At 39.3% G+C, this 22467-nt stretch overlaps 1 protein-coding gene across 1 annotated transcript in view; it reads right to left on the minus strand.

Moving 5' to 3' along the window:
- VEGFD (vascular endothelial growth factor D) overlaps positions 1-22467 on the minus strand; it is a 39974-nt gene that overhangs the window by 3024 nt on the left and 14483 nt on the right. Inside the window, exons 2-5 of the mRNA XM_025372528.1 lie at positions 14721-14931; positions 9293-9483; positions 6128-6276; positions 4043-4143 (exon numbers count right to left, since the gene is read on the minus strand). Of these exons, the coding sequence (XP_025228313.1) occupies positions 4043-4143; positions 6128-6276; positions 9293-9483; positions 14721-14931 (652 nt within the window). The remainder of the gene's footprint in view (positions 1-4042; positions 4144-6127; positions 6277-9292; positions 9484-14720; positions 14932-22467) is intronic.

Consider the following 22467-nt stretch of genomic DNA (forward strand, 5'->3'; position numbering starts at 1 on the left):
ATATTCCAGTGCCTCCCAGTCCCATGCCTTTGGCCTTGTCTTTCCTTCTGCCATCCATTTTCCCTGACATCTTTCCCAATGTCTGCAGGTTTAGCTAAGTGTCCTTATCCTGTGCATATTTCCGTCCGATTCTTTCTTGCACTGATTACATTTGTCTGTTTACTTGTACATTTCCCCCATTAAGTAAAATGTCCTGAAGGGGAAAGAGCAGGTCTCATCGTTCTGTTATAAAATAGGCACTCGATGGATGTTTGTTGGGTTTATCTGGTGTAATAAAAGGGTCCTGAAGCAGGCTTATGTATGGAGGTTCTGAGAATCTCATCCAGCATTCCAAGACATTGGGTTAAACCATCTGTTCTTGCCAATATCTGACTTTAATGACATATCAAAATGACAATCTCGTGTGGTTCAACTTTATAGTTTAAACTGTTCTCTAATGGATGATGTTTGAGAATGGGTGCTGGAAGGCTAAATCTGAGAAGTCCCCATTTTGAACTTTGTGAAGAGGAAAAATGTGAGCTTTGTAAGTCACACGCCAGAGAGGCAGATGTCGCTTTGGGGCAAGACAAGAATAACTTGTTAAAGGACAAAGAGGCTCTTTAAAAATTCTCAGTGATCACTAGGTGGCAGCAGAAGTTCACTAAGAATACTTCAGACAGGCCCAAGGCCACTATTGGACAGGGTGGTTTAGGGAAACACAATCCACAAGGTGCTTGCAGAACTTCAGCAGGCTGTTAGGCAGACGCTGTGCTCATGTCCTCATAGCCAAGTTAAAAGGAACAAAAACTGGATGCAAGAGAACTGGTGGTGAAACAGCAAGTAGCTGAGGGTGATATCCTGAAGTATTATGTATTGATTTCCATCCCTAGGGAGTTTGACGATATGTTCTGTTCTCAGCTTCGTTCCTTCTACCATTTTTATCAATAAACTGATAGAATTTTTCAAAATAAATTCTTGAAATTGTGGCTGTCTTCAAGAAGGAAGAGATATATTAAGTATTTTAAAATACAGAATTGGGACCTCCTCGATTTATTCTTTTTTTTTTTTTTTTTTTTGGATTGTTTGTTTTAACAATTTAGAGCAATGACCTGAATCTAACAAGATGCAATTAAATTAGACTTGGATTCACTAACCTAAATGTGCTCATCTGGGCAAGAGAAGTCATTGTAGAAAAGGCAGTTGGCTTAACAGTCACATGTATGGAAAAAAAGTATAGTGAGCAGTAAGCTCAGTAAATGCCATCAATTTGATGGGGCCACTGGAGAAAAGAATGTGAACTTGGTCCACATTGGGGACTTATGGGAGATGAGAATGAGAAACAATTGTGATCCAGTCCACCCTGCGCCTCTCGCTTACCTCATTGCTACAACTTCCCAAAAGGTTTCCTGCCTCTTTCCCTGCCCCGAGTCAACGCATCCTCTTCTACACTGTTGCTGGTATGATTTTGTTGAAATTCTAATGGGTACTGTCACTCTCCTGCTTGAGCCAGTTCTGTGGTTTCCCTTTGTCCTTAGTATCACATCCAAGCTCCCACGCAAGAATTACAAGGTCCTTCTGCTTTGTCCCTGTGAGCCTGTCCAGCTTCTTCTCTCACATCTAACCAACCCCTTCCCCATTATGTCCCCACCCGTTATATCCCCACCATGCTGAACTTTTTCCAGTATATTCTTTCACCTCCAGCCCTGAGTGCTCAGATCCCCCCTGCTTAGAGTAGCACTTCTCTTCTTCCCTATTCCTCTTTCCACCCTCTACACACGTGTACTGGCTGAGTGCCTTCCCAAGAATTATCTCCAGCAGAAATCAGCTGCCTCACCTAAGGCTACATCCCCTCTCCAAGGCAGCCAATGAACGGTCTACAGGGTTCAGCCTCTTCACCTAGATTTGAGACTTACCTCCACAGGGGTTCCCAGCTTCAACTTCCCGTTGGCTTAGGCTGATGCCTCTTAGCAACAGCATTGTGGTCAGCTGCCTCTCTCTTTACTCTTTAATGCCTTGTGCCTGCCTACAAACCTCCTCCATATAAAACTGTCTCAGAGGTTTTGTGCCAGGAAATCCTCAGCTAGAGCCTTTAAGTTCTAAATATATTGCCCTTCCCACAGTAACTTTCTTTCTCTCTCTCTTTTCTTCTTTCTTTCTTTCTCTCTCTCTCTTTTTTTCTTTTTTTTTTTTTTTTGGAGGCACAGTCTCGCTCTGCCACCCAGGCCCGAGTGTGGTGGCATGATCTCGGCTCACTGCAACCTCTGCCTCCCAGGTTCAAGAGATTCTCATGCCTCAGCCTCCTAAGTAGCTGGGACTATAGGCGCACATCACCACGCCCAGCTGTTTTTTTTGTTTGTTTGTTTGTTTGTTTGTTTTTGTTTTTTTTTTTAAGTAGTAGAGATGGGATTTTGCCATGCTGGCCAGGCTAGTTTTCAAACTCCCAACCTCAAGTGATCCTCCCGTCTCGGCCTCCCAAAGTGCTAGGATAACTGGCATGAGCCACCATTCCCGGCCAACCCCACAATAATTTTCTAACACTATTAAAACATGAGTCACATGGAGAAAGAATTAGATTTGTTTTACATGGCTCTATAGGGTAAAACCTGAACTAATGAGTTGATGCTCTTGAGCTGGGCTGTCCAACAAGGTAGCTATGGGCCATATGTGACTATTGGGCATGAAATAGAGAGTCTAAATTGAGATGTGCTGTAAGTGTACAAACACACTGGATTTCAAAGACTTAGCACAAAGAATGTAGGCTAGCGCATAAATTTTTTTACATTGATTGCATGTTGAAATGATAGTATATTGGATAGATTGGATTAAATAAAATATATTAAGATAAATTTCACCTGTTTCTTTTTACCTTTTTAATATGAGTAATGTAAAATGTAAATTACATATATGACTCTTATTGTATTCCATTGGGCAGTCTGGTCTGTTCTAGAGAGAGATTTCAGTTCAGTATAACAACAGGAGTGTGTCCACCCCTTGGTGCTGCCCCATTGGATGGCGAGTCTCCAAATAACTGATGTATGTTCTGGTAGAGGATGGCTGAACACTTGGTGGGAAGGGTGTAAAGAACATTCAAGATCAGCATGGGCATTTAAACTACATAAATATTAAATTTCCTCACATGCTCTGGGTCAAGCTTTCGTGAAAACATTTAGAAGGAAGCTGAGAGGCAGAAGAATGGAGAGTAGGTTGCTATTTACAGTTTTTAGGACAGATTTCTTAGAGTTTAGCCCTTACTGTTCTTGCTTGTAGATTATAGTGTAAAACAAGCAAGGGTAAAACTGCATGACTACTTGTGATTTTTTTTTTTTTTTGGTGGAACCATGTGAAGCTCTCTGGAAAATAAATTAAAATGCATTCATTTTCAAGCAAATGTTCATCACCCAAAGTCACAGAATTACGGATTATGAGCTATGACAATTGACTATATCTCATTTTGCTCCCAACTCCCCTTAGACCAATAGCCATATTTTGCTTTTGCTTTGCCTTAATTCCAGAAAAAGTTTTCTCTTATTCCCCATTTATTTTTTCAAATTACTGGCATGTTTTCGTATGATGCAATTGATAGAAACCAAGTCCAAAATTACTTTATGTTCCTGTGAGACTTTCATACAAATAAATTAGTAAACTGCAGTTGACTAGTATTTAGTTCTGAAGCAGCTTTCATTCAAGTTTAACATCCCCTTTCAATTTCAATGCTTCAGGATGCTCCAGTAACTCTGGGCTTTTCTTTGAGATTAGAAAGCAGAGTGATGCATTGATGGACTTACTATATGATTATGGTACAGAGGGTTCTGGAATCTGACCACTTCTATCACTCTCAGCTGTGTGACCTTGAGGAAATTACTTGATATCTTGGTGTGTCCATTTTGTAATTGTAAAAAAGAAATAACAATAGCATATTATAGGGTTGTTGTGAGAATTAAATGGGCTAAAACATATAAAAGATTTACAACATTGCCTGGTCATACTAAGTACTCAATAATGTTCACTGCTATTGTTACTACTTTTATTATTACTGTTATTATTTTACTACTACTATCATTACCTTCTGTTCCAGCAAGTGGATTCTCCTCCTGTAAAACACATTTACATTTGTTGCTATCCCATAGCATGTCAATAGGACAGAGTTTCTTGGAATGGGAACAGCTAGGAAAAGAAAACAATGAACCAGATTTAAAAGCTTTCAAGCATAATCAAAACTTTGGAACATTAAATCAATTCCTGATAGAGAATAGTTAAGATTTTTAAAATTTATTTTTTGCTTTTTATTCTCAGTTTAGAGAAATAAGGTTTTGAGATCTATTGCACAGTATGGTAACTACAGTCAATAATAATAATGTATTGTATATTTCAAAATTGCTAAGAGTAAATTTCAAATGTTCTCACCACAAAATGATAAGGATGTGAAGAGTTAAGATTTTAAAGGAGCGGGCCGGACACGGTGGCTCACGCCTGTAATCCCAGCACTTTGGGAGGCCGAGGCGGGCAGATCACCTGAGGTCGGGAGTTTGAGACCAGCCTGACCAATATGGAGAAACCCCATCTCTACAATACAAAATTAGCCAGGCGTGGCGGTGCATGCCTGTAATCCCAGCTACTTGGAAGGCTGAGGCAGGAGAATCGCTTGAACCCGGGAGGCGGAGGTTGGAATGAGCCGAGATTGCACCATTGCGCTCCAGCCTGGGCAACAAGAGTGAAACTCCGTCTCAAAAAAAAAAAAAAGATTTTAAAGGAGCTTAATTTGTATTTATGAACTGCATCTTACTAGATAGTGATTCTGTAATTATAAATATTCTATGTGGAAATGTTTAGAAACTAAACTGTAATTTTGGAAATTGTAATCTTCTTAAGAAGATGTATGTTAAAACTATGCAAATTATAGCTGTCAACAGTTTATTTACCAAAATTATATATGTTCTAACATACCTCCTAAGAATACCTCCTAAGATTATTTTCTTTTTTTTTTTTTTAGACGGAGTCTCACTCTGTCGCCCAGGCTGGAGTGCAGTGGCGCAATCTCGGCTCACTGCAAGCTCCGCCTCCCGGGTTCACGCCATTCTCCTGCCTCAGCCTCCCGAGTAGCTGGGACTACAGGCGCCCGCCACCACGCCCGGCTAATTTTTTGTGTGTTTTTAGTAGAGACGGGGTTTCACCGTGTTAGCCAGGATGGTCTCAATCTCCTGATCTCGTGATCCACCCGCCTCAGCCTCCCAAAGTGCTGGGATTACAGGCGTGAGCCACCGTGCCAGGCCCCTAAGATTGTTTTCTTTAAAATAAAGATAAAAGCATTGGCCAGGATAACAGGAACATCTTGAGAATAAATGTTGCTTTTCTACAAGTTTTCTTTTCTGCTGGAGAGAGGTGGAGGTGTCTTCTTGGCTCAATGTTAACTAATCACCAGCTTACTCTTTTACTTGCCACTCCCGCAATATATTTATTGCTTTACTTTTGCAAAATCTAAGTACCTAACTAATGATCTTTTCATTCAGTTACCCTTTACTTGTTTCTTTATATTAAATCTTCTTTTTTCTTCAAATAAGTGATCCTTACCTTTGGTTTCGTCCATTGTCTTATAAACAATTACAAAATTAATCTCAAGAGAATTTCAAAGCCAAATTAATTTTAAGTCATTTTAATTTAAAACAAGGGTTTTTCATTTGGTAATCTTAAGGGGAAAGATTAGAAAGCTGCAAAACTCACGTGCTGCTAGTTTTGTCACTTCCCAATGACCCCAGGAATCTTCTTTTTTTTCTCTCATTTCAGGATGTAAATATACAAACAGCCTGAAATAAGTTTTATTTAATGCTTGTTCTGGAACAAGGATACATGTGCTAAATTTGAGGTTAAAGTGGTTTTACACCTGCATTAGACTATGCATATTAAGAACAAATGTGTCTGTGAGTAGACATGACGAGCTCATACCACTGAGCATTTTGGTCCTACCACAATATATATCTAATATCTAATAAAAATATATATTTGCCAGTTATTACCAGTAGATTCAGGTTAGAAGCTAAAATATGAATAATTTGAAGATAAATTGGTAACTCTATATTAATGAAATATCCTCTACACACAGTTTTGGCAAGGCAAAAACAAACATAATCCAGTACAAAAAAAAAGTGCTTACCGATCTTCTTCAGGGACCTGGATGGATCTTCTGATAATTGAGTATGGATGGCGCGGGACTGTTGGCAAGCACTTACAACCTGTATGATTGGCAACTTTAACAGGCACTAATTCAGGTACTGATGTCAAAGGCACTGATATCTCAAAGAGCTACAGCAGAGAAAGATAAACACAATATATTTTTTTAATTTTATATATTACTTTTTAAATTGTTCTAGTTTGAATTTTTGCCTTTGTCATTTATGGCAATGACTTTAGCCGAGTTGTCCATTAAGAATGGAACTAAACAGGCTCATCTAACATTATGAAGTGTTTAAGTTTGGTCAAATCTCTTAACTTTTTGATCATTGATACCCTTGTAAAATGGTACTGTTAATCCCTACTCCTGCTTTACATTTGAGTGTAAATCATAAGGATTAAATGAGATTAAAGCTATGCAGTTTCTTTAGGATTTTATTAGAATAGGTTATTATTCAAACTATTTACTTATCCCTTCTCATACCATTTCTATTGAAGAAATATAGTTTCCTATCTCTTGACTTTGTATTTGGCCACGTCACTTTCTTTGGCTAGTGAGATGTTAGCAGACACGACAGAAGTACAAATTTGAACTGTGCATGTTTTATGGGGCTTGTTTTCTCAAACTTATGCTGTAGCCACGAAAAGAACGTAATCTGGCAGGCTTGCTGGTCCAAGCGATGGGAAACATAGAAGTTGACTTGGACTCACATTGCAGCTTAGAGTCAAGCCCCGCTGAACCCACCCTAAACTAACTGAACCTCAGATACGTAAGTGAGAATAAATCATTGTTGTTTGGAACCACTGAGTTTTAGTGTGTTTGTTATGCAGCATTGTGTATTAATAGCTGATACAAGATCATCATGCCCAAACAAATAATTATAGCTAACATGTATATCATTCTTTCTACGCTTTCTGTGGGCCAGGCCCTGTTGTAAGTGCTTTCATGTTACCTCATTTACCCCTTATAACAGCATTATGGGGTGGGTTTTTATTATTCCCATCTTACAGGTGAAGAAACAGACGTACAGAGAGATGATACAACTTTCCTGAGTGGTTCTATGATGTGTGGATGAGTTTGAAGTTGATTTTAATGTATTGTCCATTCAATCATCATTCCATGTAGTCCTTACTACATAGAGTATTCATTTGTTCACTTTGTTTCTAAGAGGTGGTTTGCCAAATAGTCCATAACTTTGGGGCGAGAGATAGTTTTTGTTTTATTTTGTTTTGTTTTGAGATGGAGTCCCGCTCTGTTGCCCAGGCTGGAGTGCAATGGCATGATCTCAGCTCACTGCAAGCTCCGCCTGCTGGGTTCATGCCATTCTCCTGCCTCAGCCTTCCAAGTAGCTGGGACTACAGGCGCCCGCCACCACGCCTGGCTAATTTTTTTTTTAAAATTTTTTAGTAGAGACGGGGTTTCACTGTGTTAGCCAGGATGGTCTTGATCTCCTGACCCTGTGATCCACCTGCCTCAGCCTCCCAAAGTGCTGGGATTACAGGCGTGAGCCACCGCGCCCGGCCGAGAGATAGTTTTTTAAAAACTACTATTAACATGTTCAAAAATTCATATTTGGAAGAAAACCTGCTGTACACTTACACTTAAGTGCATTCTATGAAATTAATCATTTGTTGAGTACAGCAGTCAAAATGAAGTACTCAACTATCTATTAAGTGGAAGCAATCCATTAAGGCTGTGTTTATTCTGACCTCTCAATATGTAATGGAACTTCCATGAGTCTAAGTGAGAGTGTTTTTGTAGTGTTTACTTTGCATAAACTTCATCTTCTTGCACAATTTTTTGGTTGTGCTCTAGGGAATCACATGATCATGAACTAAACCCTCTTACGTTATGCAAGCTTTGTTTCTACTAAGAATTGATGCTTAGCCCTACTTGGGTCATTTTTTTTTCTAATTGTCAAATAGTAGAGGTTAAAATTTGCACAAGCTCCAAGATTCTCTAAAAGAATTTAGAAAAAGAAACTCTCCAGTTTAAAGGATATTTTAGAGGGTGGAGGAACAAAATTCAGGATAAGTAAATCTATTAACAAAACAAATCAGCTTTAAGAAAATTACCTAACATGGATATGTTCAGTGCATGAAATTTTCTTGTACTACCTCTTTTTGCAATTAAAAGGAGAATAAATCATATAGGCAAACTGACAAATAAGTATATCAACATTCAAGGAATTTGCAACAGATACCAAAAAGAATGTAGTTTGATGCACAGTTTTTAAATATTGCTTTCCCAAGTGTGTTACTACTGCTCTCATATGCGACATTTATTAAAAACATGGTAACCAGAGAAAGGAAAACTTACCTAAGCAAAGGGAGTTTTATAAGATGAAGAGGGCTGAATTATTTCTTTCATGGGGACTGCAGAATTATTTCCAAATGTCTTTTGTGCTAGGTATTCTCTCTTTGCCCCTCCAGAGACACCATCCTCTCTCCTTCTTTCCCCATCAGGCTCTGTGCCCCAGGACGCTGCCCTCCATGGGCTACATCTATAAACCCTCTTGCCTCTCCCAGCCCCTGCCCCAACTCCCTGCCAGGCCAAGAGCTGACAGTGGCCAGTCCAGCAGCCCTCTTCTCCGCTTTCCCTCTGAGTTCCCGTAACTGCTCCCTCCCCTTGTCTCCTCAGTCTAAGGGTGGGGAAGTCTCCCCCTTTTTGCTAGCTTCAGGTGCTTCACTGTCCCATCCCTCTTTCCCCAATTCTGCCCACAACCTTCATTAAACTTTTTTTTTAGCAACACAGAACCTGATGGATACACAAGACAGCACAGCTATCTTCATTCCTTTTAACATCCTATCCTAGTAACTTCCATATGGTTTTCTGAGTCTTGACATTATAGCAACAGAGAGACAATAACTGATAATAGTTCAGGCTCTGGCCTCCCACAGACCTGGGTTTGAATCCCAGCTCTGCTATTTATCAGCCATGTAACCTTGGATAAGTAAGTTACCTCTCTGAGCCCCAGTTTCCTCATCTATAAAGGAGGACAAAATACCCTCTTGGCTTGTTTCAAAGATTAAATGTGATTATGCACACAGAGCATTTAGTACAGTGTTTGGCAACAAAGTTGTTGTAGCGATCGACGCTATTATAATCAGGGCTTTAGAGATAGCAGGCTTGCCGATGTCCTCATACCTGTTTGGAAATGTACGAGGTGCTGGTGTTCATACAGATGAGGCTCTCTTCATTGCAACAGCCACCACATCGGAACACGTTCACACAAGGGGGCTTGAAGAATGTGTTGGTACTCTTCCCCAGCTCACTGGCCACCTCCACGCATGTTTCTCTAGGGCTGCACTGAGTTCTTTGCCATTCTTCATCTATAACTGCAGAGAGAAAGCTCACTGGGGCTAGCAGATGGAATGGCCCTGATGTGCCAACGTGTGCCAGGGTTACGCTGAGCATAGTCATTTTCACATTTCTACTGCTTGTTTCTTTTACTAGATGGATATTTTTTGTCAGTCCTTTAACCAAGATTGTTTGCAGAGAAGTTACAATAATCTCTGTGCTCTTTCCCATTTATACCATACCTTTGTAGAATATAAGTATTTTATTTCCCTTTGAGGTATAACACCATGTCCTGTACATAATTACACTGGATACATCTGGAGAAGCTGGCTAATAGGGAAGTAAATAGAAGCATGTAAAGAAATAACATGTAAATATTATTTATCAAGCAATTTACTAGATACAGCTGGATAGCATTTCTTCTGCTTAAAGCCAGGTGTAGGTAGGTTTTAGCATCATCAAGAAATATGTTTCTGTTGGTTGCTTAAGTAACTACAGTAGGATTTAAACTTGGCAAATGCATAAATGGAAATTGAAGTGAAACTAATCCTTCCTCAAATCAGAGTTTTCTCATTTGCAAGTGCCCGATACTGATATTTATATAAATGATGAAATAAGATATTTATATAAATGATGAAATAAGTATTAATGGAATGAGCAATCCTTTGGCCATAGTTAATTTGAAAGTAACAAGAAAAAAGAAACAAGCCTATGGGAATAAAAAAAAATTATATACTTTCTTATAAAACAGTACTTTCTTTTCTCTCATATTTTATTTTTTAAATTCAACTTTGACCCTTTGGTACTTAATACTGCATAGCCTTTCTACAGGTGTTTTGGGGGAAAGATTCAATTTTATGATAAAGACAACACAAAGACTTCCTTGTAGCTTGCCATGGAACTGTAGAGTTTATTTATTATATGTGGGGGTGTGGTGCTGGTGAAAATCTCTTGTGGTAGGCAGCTTTGAAACTAACCCCCAGTGGTCCCCACCTCCTGATAGTCATGCCCTTGTGTAAATCTCTTCTCCTTGTGTGTGAGCTGGACCTAGTAACTTGCTTCTTATGAAGAGAATACAGAAAAAGTGATGGGATACCACTTCCATGATGAAGTTAAAAAAGATTGCAATCTTGTTTCTACTTATTGCAAATTCTCTTCTTTCTTATTCTGTCTCACTTTCTCACACACACACTCTTTCTCTCCTTCTCCACTTGCAGGCTTTTTTTTTTTTTTTTTTTTTTTAACTTATTTTACTTTAAGTTCTGGGATACATGTGCAGAACGTGCAAGTTTGTTACATAGGTGTACGTGTGCCATGGTGGTTTGCTGCACCTATCAACCTGTCATCTAGGTTTTAAGCCCCGTGTGCATTAGGTATTTGTCCTAACGTTCTCCTTCCCTTTGTCCCCCACCCCCCAACAAGCCCTCGTTTGTGATGTTCCCCTCCTTGTGTACATCTGTTCTCATTGTTCAACTCCCACTTATAAGTGAGAACATGCGGTGTTTGGTTTTCTGTTCTTGTGTTAGTTTGCTGCCATGTTAGAAAGGTCCACATGACAGGGAACTTGGGGCAGCCTCTGGCCAATAGCCAGCGAGGAACGAAGACCCTCAGTCCAACAGCCTGTGAGGAATTGAGTCCTGCAAACAACATCTGACTGAACTTGAAAGCAGTGCCCTAAGATGCCTGCAGCCCAGGCCAATATCTTGACTGCAGCCTCTGGAGACATCTGAAGCAGAGAAACTGATCTAGGCCATGTCAGCATTTCTGGCCCACAGAAACTGAGATAAATATTGTTTTAAGTAGCTAAGTTTTGTGGTAATGTGTTATGCAACAATAGACAAACTGTCCTTTATTTTTACTGCATTTTCAAGAACTCTCCTGAGATTATTCTGTGTTCCCATATATGGGAAGAGAAGGGATAGAGAAGACCTCTGCTTGAAGTATACCAATACAATATTACCATTTGAGATGTGACCCTAGTCCCTAAATTATTCCCTTATAACATCTTCTCCATATCCTTTCTCCTTTTTCATCCCTTAATACCAATTTTTTTCATATGTTGCTTCTTCAATCACCGAAAACATAATATGGGTTGTCTGGAGCACTGCATTATACTACACAGTTTACCTAAACTTTGGGGTTTTTTCCTCATAATAAAACATTCTATCCCAAGAAACTTTTTTTCTTTTCTTTTTTTTTTTTTTTTTTTTTTTTTTGAGACAGAGTCTTGCTCTGTCGCCAGGCTGGAGTGCAGTGGTGTGATCTCGGCTTACTGCAACCTCCACCTCCTGGGTTCAAGCGATTCTCCTGCCTCAGCCTCCCAAGTAGCTGGGATTAGAGGCATGCACCACCATGCCCAGCTAATTTTTGTATTTTCGGTAGAGACGGGGTTTCGCCATGTTGGCCAGGCTGGTCTTGATCTCTTAACTTTGTGATCCGCCCACCTTGGCCTCCCAAAGTGCTGGCATTACAGGTGTAAGCCACTGTGCCCAGCCCCTAAGAAACCTTTTTAAACATTTCTGATTATTAATATTTATATAAAAAGCCTGAATGCTGCACATGAGGGATAAATTACTCAATTAAGTATTATTATGGTATTATTTAATTCACTGCAATTAATCATGAATCCTTGAAAAAACAAGAAACCAACCTATGAAAATATTCCCAATTTAAAATTCTGCTTAAATGTTGCTTTCCATTTGCTTTTTCTCTTTTTATAAAACTAAGTTTTGAAATTGGAGTGGTAAGCTTTTAATCAAAATCATACGCAATTATGACCAACATCACTGATTAAAGGCTTCATAACTCTACTATTCTTTACTACTTCCCAGCAGGACTGCTCTGCCTCAGGAAATTACCTTGAAATCCACAAGGGAGACTTGATAACAAATTCTAATTGGTGTAACATGCCGATTTCATTATTCACTGCTTCTAACTTAGTAAATAACTTTAGATGATTCCCTATGAAATTAGGAGATAAATTCATAGGGTTTGCAAATTCTGTGATATTTTAATGGTTTTTTCCTTAGAAAATGTCAATGTCATTGACTTTTTTTTTTTTTTTTTTTTTTTTTGTGACGGAGTCTTGCTCTGTCGCCCAGGCTGGAGTGCAGTGGCCGGATCTCAGCTCACTGCAAGCTCCGCCTCCCGGGTTCACGCCATTCTCCTGCCTCAGCCTCCTGAGTAGCTGGGACTACAGGCGCCCGCCACATCGCCGGGCTAGTTTTTTGTATTTTTTAGTAGAGACGGGGTTTCAACGTGTTAGCCAGGATGGTCTCAATCTCCTGACCTCATGATCCACCCGTCTCGGCCTCCCAAAGTGCTGGGATTACAGGCTTGAGCCACCTCGCCCGGCCGTCATTGACTTTTTTTTAGATCACCTAGTCTTGGTTTTATGGCAACATTCATCTTCATGAAATAGCTCCAGGCTCACCTCAGGCCTTCAGTCAGGTAATCTGGTTAAGGCCTTTGACCTCTAGATGAGGTGCCAACCCTTTGTTCTCATGAAGGCTATGTTAATTCACCACATAGAAACATCTAGAGCTTCAAATTCCTGTCTGAAGTGAGTTCAAGGCTATGGTTCCCACCATGTCAACTCACTTAGACACACAGTCATACACATGAACACAAAGAAGCCTTTTCACACTTATGCCCAAGGTGCTACCAAAGAATATTTCCCCATCTATGCACAGCTTTCCCCACCGCCAACAAGAGGTCTGTGCAACCCCAACATCTTTTTACAAATGGGAAAAAACAAATACGATTTTAGGTAGAAAGAAAAAAATAGTTTTGGCCTAGTGGTTAATTTGAATTATGCTATATATATAATCAGTTACCAGGTAATCATGTTAATCAAATCTAGAATGCTAGATCAGCAATGCTGTAGCAGCTTCTTTTGTTGTTTTGACATGTCATCAAAAACTTTAACGCCTAATCAGAAACCACAGAACTTTACTTGACAAGCATTTTTTATTCATTATGGCACAGTACCTACACACACTGGTTTCCTTCCTTCCTTCCTTCCTTCCTTCCTTCCTTTTTTTTGAGACAGAGTTTCACTCTTGTTGCTCAGGCTGGAGTGCAATGGCGCAAACTCAGCTCACTGCAACCTCTGCCTCCCGGGTTCAAGCAATTCTCCTGCCTCAGCCTCCCAAGTAGTTGGGATTACAGGCATGCACCGCCATGCCCGGCTAATTTTGTATTTTTAGTAGAGACAGGTTTTCACCATGTTGGTCAGCCTGGTCTCGAACTCCTGACTTCAGGTGATCCACCCACCTCGACCTCCCAAAGTGCTGGGATTACAGGTGTCATCCACCACGCCCGGCCTGATTTTCTTTTAAAGAATCTTCATACCTTACTAGGGAACAATCATTAACCTTATTTCAAATTATGTTATTTTCTAGTCTGGAGCTTTGATCATTTTGTCTTGAGAATTTTCTCCCTTCGTTATTCTCCTAGCAATACCAGTACCCAATATTACAACTCAGTGTCCAACTTTCACTTTTCACTTTATTAAAAATCACACAACTTTGCAGAAATAAAAACCAAAAAGCTATATCTAATCTATTGGTTCGGGGGTGGTGGTTTTCTTGAGACAGGATCTTGCTCTGTTGCCCAGGCTGGAGTGTAGTAGCATGATCATGGCTCACCGTAGCCTCGACCTCCTGGGCTCAGCAGATCCTCCCACCTCAGCCTCCCAAGTAACTGGGAATATAGGCGCGTACCACAATGCTCTGCTATTTTTTTCTGTTTTTTTTTTGTAGAGATGGGGTCTCGTCATGTTGCCCAGGCTGGTCTCAAACTCCTGGGCTCAAGCAATCTGCCTTCCTTGGCCTCCCAAAGTGCTGGGATTACAGGCATGAGCCACCGTGCCTGGCCATTTTTGGTTTTTATCTATGTATGTATGGCAGTAGAATACTCCTTGTGGATGAATCCCCAGGTTTTATTTTCTATGTAAACCTTATGATTTTTTTTCTATTGAGAACAATAGTCTTCCTTGGTTTTCTTTGCCCCCACATCCTTGAGTTAAATTTGTTTTTATATTTTGAAATGTTCTTTTGTGTTTTTTATCTCAAAATCATATCGCATATATTTCTCTGTGAAGTAAATATTAAAAAATCAAGATTCTGCACTAACACTGAAGTTATGAAATCAAAGACTGACTTTCATTCTCCCTCTGACACGTGTCTGCCCTACGCAGAGTTTTGGAGAAAGTAAGTGTATTTGTCACTATCTGATAAAGAGAAAGAATTTGTCTCCACATCCACACACCTACCTTTTAGTGTTTCAATGTCATAGAAAGTTGCCGCAAACCTAGTGGACCGATGGGATGCTGAGCGAGAGTCCATGCTGGTAAAACTTTTGAGCCTCAGCCTGCATCTCCACAGCTTCCAGTCCTCAGAGTGAGTAATTCGAAGTAGTTCCTCCAAACTAGAAGCAGCCCTGATCTGCTGTTCAGATCGTTCTAATGTGGACTGAGATGACCGCTTAAAAAAACAAAAATACCAGTTTAAAAACAAATTACTAAATTTTAAATTTGTCATAATAATCTTCATTGCTGACACTTAGAAGCGTAAATACATCTGTAAATTAATTAGAGATACTATTGAAATATATGCCAGTGCCTAGGAAAAAGGATATCTTCTAGTATTGTTGATTCACATTCTGCTCATTTTTGATTGAATCAAAGGATTTACTTATTTCTCCTGGGTTCTCAGAACACTTACAAAGAAAACTGTAGTGTATCGAATGGTGGGCCTCAAATTGATATGTCCACATCCTAACCCACAGAACCTGTGAACCTTACCTTAATTTGGAAAAAAGGATCTGTATAGATGTAATGAAGTTAAGGATCTTAAAATGAGATCCTCCTGGATTATCTATGTGGACCCTAAATACTGTACAATGACAAGTGTCCTTATAAGAGACGGAAGAGAAGACAGGGACACAGAGGAAGGCCAATTGAAGACGGAGGCAGAGACTGGAGTGATGCAGTCACAAGTCGGGGATTGCCTAGAGCCATCAGAAGCTGGATGAAGCAAGAAAAGACTCTCTCCAAGAGTGTTTGGAGGGCGTGCAGCCTTGCTGATCCTTCCATTTTGGAATTCTAGACTCCGGAGCTGTGAGAAAATAAATTTCTGTTATTTTAAGCCACCAAGTTTGTGATAATTAGTTACGGCAGGCATAGGAACTGAATAGATGTTTGTCATATTATTTTTGTGACAGTAGCTAATGACAGTTGATTTCATCTCTGTTATTTGTTTGAGAAATTGATCTACAAAGTCCTGGGTAACCTGCCTACAGTCACAAAATAAAGATATCAAGCCCCTGATAACCTGAATTTTCTTACTTCTAACCCTCTTTATTTTCTTTTAAAACCTACTATTTCAAAAACACAATCTTTTTCTGACAAAATACTTTTCTGGGGTTTTACACTCTAGAAGTATAAGAGTTTAATACTCTTATAGAACTATAAAATACTCTTCTAGAGTTTGATTTCCATACAGTTGCATGAACTGTATTGGCGGATACAGTGCAACTGTATTGGATGGGTTTGTAAGAAAAAAAAGACTTGGTAGATAAAAAATTTTCAGTATGTAGCCTCTTGTTCAAAATTGGGGGCTTAGTTATATAAATAATGATATATGCATACAACAAATTCTATGTGATCATTAAAACAAAGGATGTAGAGGTATATTGGGACAGAACGAACTGAGATCCTTCCTGGAATGTGCTGGAGAAATGATAAGGTGATCTGTCTATGGCTAGGGCCTCAGATTCTCTCTTGCTGACCCTGTAGTTACTAGATGTTTGTTTTGCTGGGAGGTTGGAGTATGCAGGCTGAGGCCATTTGTAGAGCTGGGATGAGGGAGGAGGCAAAGGACCAGTGCTGAGAGAGGAGGGTGGAAGGGAGAGGTGAATGTTAGCTGCCTGCTGCAGGGCGAGGAACAGTGGGGGAAAACAAAGATGAGCAAAAGGGGCTGTTAAAAAGCTTTGCATTGGGTCGTGTGATGTACACCCTCCTCCACTGAGCCTCAAAAGCTGTAGTTAAAATCTACATCATGCATTAGCATTTTAGGAGTAGACTTTTTTTTTAGACATGCTAGTGGACACTGAGAGTTGTCCAAAAGTAGGTACTCAGAAGAGCAAGTGTGGTCCGAGTCATGTGTGATTCAGCTATGATATAACCTCTTTTAAAATTACTTATGTATTTTTACTTAGGTACTTATGTACATCATATATACACACTTATATGGATATATGAAGAACATCTGGTGACATATACATGAAAACGTAAACAATGGTTATTCTTTCTTTCTTTATTTTCGAGACCGAGTCTGGCCCTGTCATCCAGGCTGCAGTGCAGTGGCACCATCTCTGCTCACTGCAACCTCAGTCTCCTAGGTTCAAGCGATTCTCCTGCCTCAGCCTCCTGAGTAGCTGGGACTACAGGAGCGTGCCACCATGCCCGGCTAATTTTTGTACGTTTAGTAGAGATGGGGTTTTGCTATGTTGCCCAGGCTGGTTTTGAACTCCTGGGCTCAAGTGATCTGCCCGCCTTGGCCGCCCAAAGTGTTGTGATTACAGACATGAGCCACTGCACCTGGCCAACAATGGTTATTCTTTACATCAAGAGCTATCAAACTATGGTATCCCAGCCTAATTTAGCCTGCTGCCTGCCTGTTTTTGTAAATCAAGTTGTATTGACACACAGCCATGTGCATTCACTTACTTATTGTCTATGGCTGCTTTCATACTACAAAAGCAGAGTTGAGAATTTGAGACAGAGACCTTCATGGCAGTTTCAATCTGAGGCCACTTGTCTGTTTTTTCTCAATTCTTTAATATTCTCAGCCATTATCATTTTCATTATTCCACCTATAATATTGTCTCTACTCTCTTTTTTGAAAAATGTTGGAGGCTTTTAATCATCTTACATGTCTCTTAAATGTGCTTCTATATTTAGCTATTTTTTCCCCTTCACCTCTCTCTAATGTGTTTTGGGTAAATTAATTGGTTCATCTTTCCAATCACCAACTCTCCAATTGTTGTGAGTCTAGAGTTTACTTTGTTACAGTTTTAATTTCAATCAACATATTTCTAATTTCAAGTATTTCTACTTCATTCTTCTTCCTGTCTACTTTCTGTTACATTTCTGTATATTCTTCCTAGTTTGTCTCTTTTTTTTTTTTTTTTTTTTTTTTTTTTGAGACGGAGTCTAGTTTTGTCGCCCAGGCTGGAGTGCAGTGGTGCAATCTTGGCTCACTGCAAGCTCCACCTCCTGGGTTCGCGCCATTCTCCCAACTCAGCCTCCCGAATAGCTGGGACTACAGGCACCCGCCACCACGCCCCGGCTAATTTTGTTTTTGTATTTTTAGTAGAGATGTGGTTTCACTGTGTTAGCCAGGATTGTCTCAATCTCCTGACCTTGCGATCCACCCGCCTTGGCTTCCCACAGTGCTGGGATTACAGGCGTGAGCCACCACGCCCCGCCCCTAGTTTGTCATTTTAATTTTATGAATATTATTTCTTTCTTTATCTCTTTGAGGGTTCTAAATATATTTAAGTATTTCTTCAAATTATTTTAGATTTTTAACTTTATAGGTATGACATATCCTGATTATTCATTTTGTTGCTGTCATTCTTAGTAACAATTATATTAACGTGATTTGGAATTTTGTTTAGTAGTTCCATTTTCTTTCAGAGATTCATTTTTCTTTCTCATTATTCTTTCCCCAACATTTAGAAGTTTTATGGTTGTACCCCGTGATTCCCTGGGTCCTGAATCTGAATCTTGTTGACTATTTATGATTCAGGGATCATCTCAGCTCAAGTCCTAGTTGCAAGGAAGTATCTGCTTCCTCCTTTGCCCCTAGTTAAGTAATTTCATAGAAGTCACAGCTTCAGGCAGCAATGAGCAGTAACTCTTCCTTCCTCTTTCGTGGATCTGATGTAGTGCACTCAAAGAGCCCATTTCCAGCTGAAGCTGAAATTTTGATGGTCCCTGTCTTCTAGCTCAGATCCATAAGTCCTGCAGCTTCAGCTTCATGGCTTTAGTGCCATTTCTGTAAATGATTGTCATCTGCAAATGTTTGCCATCATTCCATCAATTTTATATTCTGTGGACTAAGAATGATCTGAAAACATGAATCCACAAGGTTATCGTACCTGGGAATCCAGATGTGAGTGTGTGTCTGTGAGTGCATGTTTTTAATAAAGGCGGGAGAATTATAAGCTGGGGGAAAGAGGCAACAGACAGGAAGAAAGAGAAAGCATATGCAGGAGAGCTAAGGCAGGACCTAGAGGGGTTGTTTTGACATAAGTGCCAGAGATAAGTGGACATAGTGTGACTAGCTGAGAGGATCACCCTCAGAAACAAGAGGAAAATACAGAATGACATGGGTTTGTAGATGGCAGGACTGCCTGGGAAGCTCAGTGAACTCATACCTGTGGTTTTGTACTTTTCTGTAAAGTTTGGATCAAGGCAAAATTCTGGGAGTGAGAGGAGTGGGGAGCATGAGGATCATAGATCGGGTTTGTGAAATTGGCTTGCCACAGCTTCTTCATCTAAGAAATCTGGAGATGAAACTGAACAATTGCTAATGTCTCTGGCAGCTTTGAAATTCAACACTTCTCCATTAAGCTTCATTTTTCAATAGTCTCTCTTTTCCTGATTATTCATTCTCTTCTAGTTGGACAGTACTCCGTACACAATTCAGTCTTCAAAATAAAACTTTGGGACAACGCTGCTTCCACACGAAAATAATGAAACTAAGCAGCTTTTTGAAGATTTTAAAGTTGAAGCATATTGAAAGGATTTGTATTTATTGAGGCAAATTTCGCTCAATACTATCCAAAAATACAAGGCCAGGCATGGTGGCTTACACTGGTTATCCCAGCACTTTGGGAAGCCGAGGCAGGAGGATTACTTGAGCGCAAGAGTTCAAGACCAGACTGGAAACATGGTGAGACCCTGTCTCTACCAAAAATACAAAAATTAGCCAGACATGCTGGTGCATGCCTGTACTCCCAGCTACTCAGGAGACTGAGGTGGAAGGATCACCTGATCCTGGGGAGGTCAAGCTTGCAGTGAGCCATGATCTCGCCACTTGCACTCCAGCCTGGGCAACGGAGCGAGATCTTGGAAAAAAAAAGAAAGAGAAAGAAAGAAATAAAAGAAAGAGAAGAAAGGAAGGAAGGAAGGAAGGAAGGAAGGAAGGAAGGAAGGAAGGAAGGAAGGAAGGAAGGAAGGAAGGAGAAGGAAAGGAAGGAAGGAAAAAGAAAGAAAGAAAAAGAAGAAAGAAAGAAAGAAAAGAAAGAAAGAAAGAAAAAGAGAGAGAGAAAGAAAAAGAGAGAGAGAAAGAAAACAGACAGTTTTATTATAGTTCTTACAGGTTTCAATTCAATCTTAGAAATATTTTTAAACTATCCAACTGTGAGAACTCAGGAGAAAATATCAAATCTCTGGATTGAATTAAAGTAATTAAATGGTTCATGCAACTTGCCTCATCATAAAAAATGCAGTGTTTACTCAAGTACTCAGAGTTATTTAAGCTTACTTTCAACCCCAGAATTTAAAACCTAGTTTGAAATAACAGAAATTGCAGACAGTCATTTTGCTATTTTAAGTGGAAGTACTAACAATTAAACATAAGTAGAAACCTGGCAACTAATTGATCAAAGGCATACATTTTCAAAGGGTTCAAGAATGGTTGTTTGTTTCCAATCGGCTTTCTGCACTGGTTGATTTTTGTATAATGAACTTTATGTTAACCACTTGAGTAAGACAAAAATAAAAATTAAAAAGTGTGATTATCCCAAATACATACTTAAACCATTGATTTCAGTGGTTTTAATTACTAAACCTTTGCCAATTGCTCCTAATTTCTTCCTATTTTCTGATGGAAGTGCTAATCAAAATTAAAATAATTAAAAGGCTTTCATCAAGAGAAAGGAAGTGAAGCAGGGTTACCAGATCTCTGCTTTTTATTACAGCGGCAGCTTTTTTATGGTAATTAATCCAAGACTACTAGCAATTTCACTCTTAAATAACAAATCATTCTCTAATTTCTTGGCTACCACAAGCCAGCTTCTAAATTGGGAGGCTTAAAGTCTTTTTAATAAGACTTCACCATCATTTGAATGTATGCTCCTTTCTGTGGTACAATTTCAAGGGTAGTCGTTTCTCCTTTTGTTAATTTCTAAGTTTACACAGCATTCTCCCCTGAGGAAGCATGAGCATCTTCATAGCTTCTTAAGTATTAATTTAGGTCATGTGTGACCAAGATGGCAGGCAAGATATTTGGAAAAGTATGGTGGTGGGGTTTTTAGGAGAAACTTAGAAGTGTCCCATGTTGTGAGGAAGTCAAAGACCTTCTGTACTCCTACTAATTTGAGCTCTCAATTTCCAGCCCAGCCCCTCTCCTTCACCAGAAAAAAAATGTCCAGTCAAGTAACACATTCCAAGAGTGAAGAAAAGCATAATTTGGGGATATCAACGAGCCTCAGTGAAAAAACAGAACAGCAAGGGATTCACTTTGGTTGGGCATAGAGCAGGTTTAGGAGTGGGGAATCTGGCAAAGAAGTTAGGAAGAGGGGCTGGTGAAATGAGATACCACTTCACACCCAGTAGAATGGCTATAAACAAAAAGACTGACAATACCAAGTGTTGTAAGGGATATGGAGGAACAGGAACCCTCATACATGGCTGATGAAGCTGTAAAATTGTATTGTTGCTGTGGAAAAGAGTTCAGCAGTTCTCTAATAAGTTAAATTTATTATACACCAACTAATTCCACTCTTAAGTTTCTAGCCCCTAGAGACAGAAAATAGATTATTGGCTGCCTGAGGCTGGGAGTGAGAATGGAGGTTTCATTGTAAAGGGGCATAATGGACCTTATGTAGATGATAGCTATACAACTCAGTAAATTTCCTAATATTCTTGAATGAAAACAAGCGAAAGGTAAATTTTATAGTATGTAAATTCTATATCAATATAGTTCTATAAAATTTTTAAAAAGAGGAAGGACTGGAGGCGTGAAGACCGGGCTACTTTGACCCAATTTGGGAGGCAATGAAAAATGTTGCATAGTTGAACAATGGAATATTACTGGACATCCATTTTATCAACTTGCTCTTTGGTTGATTTCTTCTTGTTTTGACCTTAGTCCATGCTGTTTCCTTTGCCTGGAATGCCATTCACTCTTTGTCTAACTAAATCTTTCTCAGCTTAGATGTTATCTACTCAGGGAAACCTCCTCCACAACTCCCACCCCTGCCTAGGTCTGATCTGTCACATGGATTTCTAGCCACCCCATCCTTGTCCTTCATAACACTACCAGTAACACTAATGAATTGTGTCATTTCTTGTTATCTGCTTGTCTTCCCCACTAGGTTGTAAAAGCCACTTGAGCAGTAATGGTATCTGTCTTATAGCAATAGTAAGAGCTGAATAAATATTTATTAAATGTATGAATTTAATTTCAAGTAAAACAACTTGATTCACCAAAAGCTATAGAAAAAGTAACCTTGAGATTATTCATGTATTCAAACTACATCACTAAATCACTTGTCTTTTGAATATCTTCTTTCAGTTTTCATTCCAGGTCCAAAATAAATGCCACTTCTTCCATCAAGCATTTTATGAAGTCCCTAACTTAGACTATATTATTTATGAACACATTGTATTCCCTTCCTAGACTGAGATCTTTTTGAAGGTAGGATATGTGTCTGATTCCTCTTTTTAAAGTAATAAGCATGTAATATGTTTCTGATGAAGGAATTTATAAGTAATAAATACATGCATGTATCTGACAAATAGCAATTGGGCCCAGGTTTGTGTGGTCTGTTGAATATTTTATATATAGTACTGCTTCTCAAAACTTAATGTGTATACTTGGGGATCTCGTTAAAATGCAGATTCTGATGCAGTGGGTTTGGGCCAAGACAGGAGGCTGCATTTCTTTTTCTTTTTTATTTCTTTTTCTTTTTTTTTTTTTTTTTTTTTTTTTTTTTTTTTTTTT

Source organism: Theropithecus gelada, chromosome X (genome assembly GCF_003255815.1).
Source record: "Theropithecus gelada isolate Dixy chromosome X, Tgel_1.0, whole genome shotgun sequence".
Lineage (NCBI taxonomy): Eukaryota > Metazoa > Chordata > Mammalia > Primates > Cercopithecidae > Theropithecus > Theropithecus gelada.